Source organism: Chironomus tepperi, unplaced genomic scaffold, assembly GCF_022539635.2.
Source record: "Chironomus tepperi strain 1889 unplaced genomic scaffold, CSIRO-AGI_Ctep_v1 contig_473, whole genome shotgun sequence".
Taxonomy (NCBI): domain Eukaryota; kingdom Metazoa; phylum Arthropoda; class Insecta; order Diptera; family Chironomidae; genus Chironomus; species Chironomus tepperi.
Window position 1 is genome coordinate 50759 of NW_027226595.1, and position 8464 is coordinate 59222.

Genomic DNA, 8464 nt, shown 5'->3' on the forward strand with positions numbered 1-8464 from the left:
AAAATGCCGGGAAATAATTTTGGGAGATTTTTGCTGATGAGTTTCCTGCTTTTCTCGCTGGTCATTCGAACTGCGTACCAAGGAAAATTGTATCAAGTCATGAAGTCTGATATTAAATTTCCAGAACCAAAGACAATCAATGAAATGGCTGAATGGGGATATAAGTTCTTTGTGTTGACTGTTCATACGGATATCGTTCATGATCTGTCAAAGTTTACTGTTGTGTGAGTATTTGGAAGAGATTGAAGTTGACTAGGGTTTTATATGGATTTGAGTCGGCTTGAGTCAACTGTTCATACGAGAGTTTCAAAACAGGTGACTGTGACAGGTATAGCCGTACAAATTCTTGGTAATTTGTATGGTTTTGTAAGAAAAGCCTTATAAATTATCAAGAATTTGTACGGTTTTTGTCTGTCACAGGCACTTGTTTTGCAACTCTGGTTCATACAAAATCTGAGTCAGCCTGAAAACCTTGAGCATTTGTTGGGGGTTCTTAGAATTCCTTAAATAATCCTTAGTGGAATGGACTGTGAACAGTTGACCGACCATCTAGTTATAAGCTTGGTATTTCATGGCAAGTCCTACTACTGTTAAGCTCATAATTGAACATAATTGATCAGATCCAGCCTGTTATACTTGGGATTTCAGCTAGAATCGTGAATCTTATGAAGCAAATTTGGGAATTTTTGAATTTGTTGGGATTTGAACCTTAAACTTGAACCTTTAACTTAATATTGTCCAATTCTTTTTTTAGAAACTACAAAACAAATCGCTATGAACTGTTAATTTGACTAAGTGAGTCAGATGAGGACATTGCAGCACTTGAAGTCTACTCAGACCTCCTCTACTTATTCAACAATAAGAATATATCAAATGTGCAGGTATGCAGAGAGCATTTTGTTGGAATTCCATCAGTAATTTACACGAGGAAGAACTTTTACTTAGTTAAAGCTATGGACGATATAATTGAACATTTACAAGCAGCTGGATTAATTGAATATTGGTATTTGCAGTCATTTAACAGGAAAATATCAAAGGAAGTATCAGATGATCGTAAGAAGCTCACACTTGATCATCTCTCTGGATGCTTTCAAATTTGGGTTGGAGGATGTTTTGTAAGCTTTTTGGGATTTATTGGCGAACTGATTGTTAAAAAATGGAAGCAAAGGATTGAAAAGAAGAGGAAGCGATTTAATTAATATTAGAAAATCTAGATTTGTATGCTGGTCGTACATTAACTTTTTGTATAAACTTTACACATTTTTTGAAAACTTATTAGCCGTCATAAAAGTTTATCACACCATTTTTGTGACTTTTGATATTCAACATTGTTTGATTAATGGTTAATGCTGTTAATAAAGGACATGACACAAATATTATTGATTTATTTTCCAACAACAAATGATTTATAATGAAAAAGGTATAATTATTAGGCTTTTTATAAACTTTTAAGTGGCTTAAAGTTCCGTCAAGTGACTTTAAGGTATAAATCAGAATTGCAGTTGCATTTATTAAGCAGTCAAGCCGAGACTTTAGAGTGACTGTGTGTCTAAACTGATTGGAGTCTTGGGTATTGAGTTATATAAAGGTGATTTTAGTCTGATTTTAGAAGGCAAGCGATTACGGGCCCACAAGAACTAATTCGGTTGCTAGAATAGAACCTCCAAATGTAAGCTAAGGATGCCATGGATCACAACAGATCCATGAATCGCTCAGCGAATTAAGCATGTAAATACAGGCGATTCTACAAGTGCGAGAAGTGAGACTGCTTACGGCCGAGTGGTTATGTAACAGATCAGATGTCTTCATCACTTTTTTATGAGTACATAGGTTCGATTCCCATCAGCTGAATTCTGAATGGCATATATGCTGATCGGTTTGTTATTAAAAATCATGACTTTTCTCTGAATATAATTTCATATCGTCATTGTCAACACTATTATTAAGAAAGGTCAGTGTTGTCCAAACTAGAGTGCAGCAGAACATGCTTTTGTATGCCATAGAGCAAGTTCGTGTATGTCATGAACAATTTTCTTCAAATGAACAAACTATTATGTCCCGTAGCTCTAAAAAGTTTGGTCATTACTGTGATAGATGTTAATTTAAATTGATGCACGTGGACAGGTGTCTAAACTTCATAATTATATCCCAATTATTTCATAATGACGAATTTTCAGTGTTTCATAAGAATTAGTTGATATCCAACAGTTCAAGTAAAACCATGATTTTGGTACCTTTAGTCCTTATAGCTTTGAAATCAAGTGAATCAATGTGCATCGAAATACATACCAAAAATCAAAACACTCTAGCAAATGGAATCAAAATGATTAAAGAAGAAGTCCTCTTAGTGCAGAAAATCATTCCAAATATGATTTCTGTAACAAAAAGCCATGAATCAAATGACTTTCGCGACCTATTCATGAAGCTAATGATGACTGATTCTAATTTTCAAGTTCGTCAACAAATGATTGAAAATGTAAAGCAACACGCAACCAAAGCACCGAGAAGATTCAACATTTTTGCTCTTGAAAGTTTTTCAGACTTCAAAAAGCTTCATGAAAAGCTGAATTCGGATGATTTTAACTTTCAAGGACATTACATTTTGACATTAATTAATGGAAAAATTGATGAAATTCAAGAGATTTTTGATGATTTGTGGAAGTTGCAAATCCACAATGTGATTGTAATTTATGAAAATATCAAAGGCAATGGACATTTGTCAGTTCTGACATTCTTTCCATTCCGATCAAGCACAGATTGCTCAAATACAACTCCGGTTCTCATCAATGAATTCATCAACGGAACCTTCATTCGTGGATTTTCAAACATTTTTCCAAATAAAATGAAAAATCTCCATCAATGTGAAATTATTGTTGGATCTTCCAACAATGTCGGTCCATTTATTTACACAAAAGCAGTAATTAATGGAAAAAGGCAACTTGCTGGACTAGATTATGAAGTTTTGAATACTCTGTCACAAAGCCTAAACTTTAAAGCTAATGTTAAGATTGAGTCTGATTATGGATGTATTTTTGGATATAATGGAATTGTAGGTTTGCTGACAAATCTCCAAAATAATGAATTAGACCTTGTAATTGTCGATTGCTGGTTGAGACTTAGCAGACTTAAGCTTTTTGACGCATCATCGACATACTTTTTTGGAAAGGTTGTTATGGCATTTCCAATGAAGGCTGATTTGAGTTCCTTTGAGAAACTATTCTATTCGCTGTCTAATTACACTTGGATGCTGTTGATAATCTACTTGACAATTGGAGTGACTTCCATATTTATTATAAGACTTTTATCAAAAACTATCCAAAACTTTATTATTGGTGAAGAAGTCAGACATCCTTACTTCAACATGTTTATAGGGATTATTGGACAAAGTCACAGTAAAATTCCAGGAACTAACTTTGCTAGATTTCTGCTAATGAACTTCTTGCTGTTTACTTTGGTCATTCGAACAGCTTATCAAGGAAAATTATTTGAAATCATGCAGTTGGACATTAAGTATTCGGAACCAAAAACAATATTGGAAATGATTGAGAGAGGATACAAACTTTACGTTCCTGATTTTCTGTTGGATCATGTACCTGATCCTTCTAAGTTTGAAGTGGTGTAAGTTAAACTGATTGGTGCATTTTGGAATTGGGGAACATGGGATGATTTGTCAATTGGCTGAGGATAGTTAAGCCTGGGGGTTGGGGACGCAAGGCAAGGATTGACTTTTTGACCTTTACGCTCCTTCGTAACAAAATTCATTTTTTCTTAAATTGTATGATTCATAATGAAAATGGCGTATCAGCAGTCTCCAACTTGTCTCATGACCATTCCATTTCCTTCTCGTTTTCTAAAATTAATTAAAGAAATGAAAATCCCCTGATCTTTGATTCTAAGCATACTGTCGGTTAGTAGCTGAGGAATTAACACCCGAATAGCATAAGTTGGCTAATCTATCCATAATTCGACACCAGGTCGATATGACTCGGATTTGGTTAGATTTGGACAATATCCGATGTAATGCCGGATTTAATCTTTATTACCAATTCAGAGTCGTCGGCTATGGATGGTTGTAAAGCAAAAAAATGACTTGAACAAAACTTTGATTACATGTTCAATTAATGTAAGATATTTCAATGCTACTTTAGTTAAAAACTTTGGGGCCTCACAAAATGTGCCGTATTGAAAAAAATTTAAAATAGTCTAAATTAAACAATATTCTCAAAATTTCAAGAATTTAAAGTTATTAAAGTTTTGATTCATCAAAGTTTGAAACGGTTATTTATATAAAATCCTTTATTTTGTAGAAAAAACCTAAACTATCGCTTTGACTTAGTAATTGAGATAATGAATTCAAACAAAAAGGAAGCAACTTTAGAAATTTACTCCGACATCTTAGATCAATTCAAGCACAAGAATCTAACAAAATTGCAAGTCTGTCGAGAACCTTTCTTAACAATTCCATCAGTGATTTATACAAAGAAGAACTTTTATTTGCTGCCAGCAATTAACAAAAAGATTGAATATTTAAGAACAACTGGACTGATTGAATATTGGTATAATCAGCAATTCACCAAAGAATTTACAAAACAAATGTCAAATCCACCAAAAGTTCTCAGTCTTAATCATCTTTCTGGATCTTTCATAATTTGGACATTTGGATGTCTTCTTAGTTTCTCTGTATTTACTTATGAATGGATCATCAACAAATGGAAGAATCGATTAAGTCAAAATGATAGCAATCAATAAATTCACACAATCATCAAAATTGCTACTTTCGGATTTATTAAGAATAGATCATCAAAATTTCATAGACATTTTTTCTGTAGACCAGTCATAATTTTCTACAGCAAATATGTTTTGATACACGACCGTATGTAAATAAAATATGCAGTAAGAATAACAATTAATCATACTCAGCTGTGATTTTCTTTTGACTATTTTCCAACTAAATAATATTCAGTCTGACATTTCAGTCTTATTCTGAATATTCAAGATTAAACATGAATTGTGGACTGTTTGTTTTGGCTTTATTTCATTTGAATAGCTTAATGTGCACGAGAATTAACGTAATATTGAATAATTATGAGACATTGTCAACAGGACTTAAGATTATTTCGGATCAGATCCTGTCAAATCACACAATCAACTTTAATATGGTTTTTGTTAGTCATGATCATGCAACGAATGACTTTCGGGATTCCTTTATGAAGTGGTTTATGGAAAATGCAAAATTTCGTGTTCGTCAACAGATGATTGAGGATGTAAGGAAAATTACGGCGAAATCATCCAGAAAATTCTCAATCATGACAATTCGAACATTTGAGGACTTTAAGAAGATCAAGACGAGATTAACAGCTGATAATTTTGACTTTCAAGGTTATTTCATATTTCCATTAGTGACTGGATTTATAGATGAAATTCAGGACATATTCAATGAGCTATGGGATCTTCAAATCCTCAATGTAATCGTGATTTACAAGGAAACTCATGGACATCTTCCAGTCCTGACATTCTTTCCATTCCGATCAAGTTCTGACTGCTCAAATACAACACCTGTTCTGATCAATGAATTCATCAATGGAACCTTCATCCGTGGACTGTCCAACATTTTCCCAAATAAAGTCAGTAATCTACAGCAATGTGTAATTCGTGTTGGATCGTCAGACAGCATGCCGCCCAATAATTATGCCCGAGTTACTCTGGATGGCGAGAAGAAAATGTTTGGACGTGATTTTGAAGTTGTAAATGCTTTATCAAAAACTCTCAATTTTAAACTTAAATACAGCCTGCTATCACATTATGGATGTCTAATGAGTCATAATGGTCACGAAGGTGTACTTGGAAGTCTATTCAACAATAGGTCAGACTTAGTGATCCTCGATTGTTGGCTAAAGTTGAGTCGGCTGGAAATTTTTGAAGCCTCAACGACATATTTTACAGAAAAAATTGTCATGGCATATCCAATGGAAGGTGAATTGACATCCTTTGAGAAGTTGTTCTCGCCATTAGCTTTAGTCACGTGGATACTGCTGATCATTTACCTAACTATTGGTGTTGTGTCAATTTTCATCATCAGATTTTTATCGAAAAAAATTCAAAATTTTGTGATTGGCGAGAAAGTTAATTATCCATACCTTAACATGGTGATTGGATTTGTCGGACAAAGTCAACATCGACTGCCTGGAAATAATTTTGCGAGATTCTTGCTCATGAACTTCTTACTGTTTACATTAGTCATGAGAACAGCGTATCAAGGAGAGATGTATGAAGTGATGCAAGCTGATATCAAATATTCAGAACCAAAGACAATCTATGAGATGTTTCGGAGAGGATATAAGTTTCATATTTTGGATTTTATATCCGATATTATATTTGATATTTCGAAATTTACGATTGTGTGAGTATTGTTGGTATTTTGTTTTAGCTCCGTGGTGGGTAACCTTGGTGATAAGCCTCGACCGAAGAACCATGCGGGATTATGTGACGCGGCACACAGGTTACCCACCACTGAGTTATCAACCACTGAACTAGGTTAATCAAAACTGCTCTAGATTACCACCACTGCCCTAGATTACCCACCAATGTCTAAGGTTATCCACCACTGCTCTAGGTCACCCACAACTGCTCAAGGTTATCCACCACTGCTCTAGGTCACCCACCACATCTCTAGGTTACCTAACACTGCTCTAGGTTGCTCATCACTGTCCTAGATTACCCAGCACTACTCAAGGCTACCCACCACTGCCCAAGGTTACCCAAAACTAGCCAAGGTTACCCACCACTGTCCTAAGTTACCCACAATTGCCCTAGAATGCCCACCACTCCCCTCGTGCAGTCAAGAGCAAAGTAAACCAAAAGCAGCACCCACGAGCATGCTCATCTAGTGTCCCTAAGGTGAGCAGGCACTCGACAGGATGCTTGTTCTTTGACTGATAAGGATGACTAGTCGCCAGTCTACCAACAACCTCCCACTAGACATCTACTTCCTCCCCTCCCACTAGACCACAAATATTAACATTATTTCCCCAATTTCCAGTGACGGCTCTGGCGAACGATTCGATCAACTTATCTGACTAACAAGTACGGACGAGAAAAATGCCATGGTCGAAATCATTTCTGATGTTCATTATCAATTTAACAATAAAAATTTGACACATGTCCATTTATGTCGTGAACAAATCATGACAATGCCAGTTGTTATCTATATGAAGAAAAATTCATATTTAGTGAATGCAGTTAATGATAAAATTGGAACATTGAGAGCTGCTGGACTGATTGACTATTGGTATACATTGTCATTTTCAAGTAATTTTCATAAGAATGAGGGAAAGCCGAGAAAGGTTTTGTCATGGAATCACCTTTCGGGATGCTTTGAAATTTGGTTTGGTGGATGTCTTTTGAGCTGTTTAGCATTAATGAGTGAATTATTTGTGACCAAATGGAAGAGTAAGAAGTTGCAGAGACGTAATCTGTAAGAAGAAGGATTAGACAGGCAACTTAAGGACAATATCATCAAATTATTTATTTAATAAATATTTAACTAGCTCGTAGTGGACAAAAATACGTCAATGGAAATTTGATGTACAATTCATGTCTAGCTCTAATCTATTTTTGTAGACTCGGTAGATCGTGCACTATTTACCATGAGCAACACATGTGGATAACTTCATATATCGAAATTTAAATGAATAATAAAAAAACAACCATCCTGAGAGTCATAAGTCATAAGTGTACCTTCAAGTCTAACTGTCAACGCAGCGAACTAGAGGAGCAACTTTTTTATGCTGCTCGGGTATTCTACTTATTAGGAACGTCTTTACAGACTGCTGGTCTAATCCTCATTACAATTCAGCTCATAAATGGACACGACCATTTATTACTAACCAGAATGATGGCATTTTTGATGATTGAAAATCAATAAATTCTGACTCATAATCAAATGATGCAAGGGATGGACATGCTGAAGAAATTACCAGTTTGACCAATGAGTAGACGTTTTGGAATCTGCATATGAATTCTGGGATTCGGCCAAGAACAACTGCTCTGCATTTCGTGCATATAAAGCTTTCGCAAGTAGCTTACCCAAGTAGCTAAAGTACTGCAGTTTTAGGAGGATTCGACAAAGTTGAACCACACAATCAGAATAAAATCTTGTTATACACTATGTTATAATAATATTTAATAAAATATATTTATTTGATGTTACAATACATTGTATTTTAATTATAATTAGTTATGAGAAACCCTTTACTTTGAAGGTCAGAAATGTTTCATTTGATTGGATTCTAGATTGAGTCTTAGAATGGAGTCACAGTGGCATCCGGTTATCTCTTTGAACTTCTTGCCACGTATAGAAAGAAACCCTAACCCATTATCCATCTAATTCCTAAAAATCAGCCCTTACACATGAATTTCAAGACTCTACTTCTAATTCTCCTTAATTTTAACACATGTTCTTGCT

General features: G+C 34.9%; 1 protein-coding gene across 1 annotated transcript; it reads left to right on the forward strand.

Moving 5' to 3' along the window:
- The first annotated feature begins 2431 nt into the window (after window positions 1–2431).
- On the forward strand, window positions 2432–3622 carry LOC139099547 (uncharacterized). The gene has a single exon (XM_070652039.1). It carries the CDS (start codon window positions 2432–2434, stop codon window positions 3620–3622), a length of 1191 nt encoding a protein of 396 aa, XP_070508140.1.
- Window positions 3623–8464: the final 4842 nt, after the last annotated feature.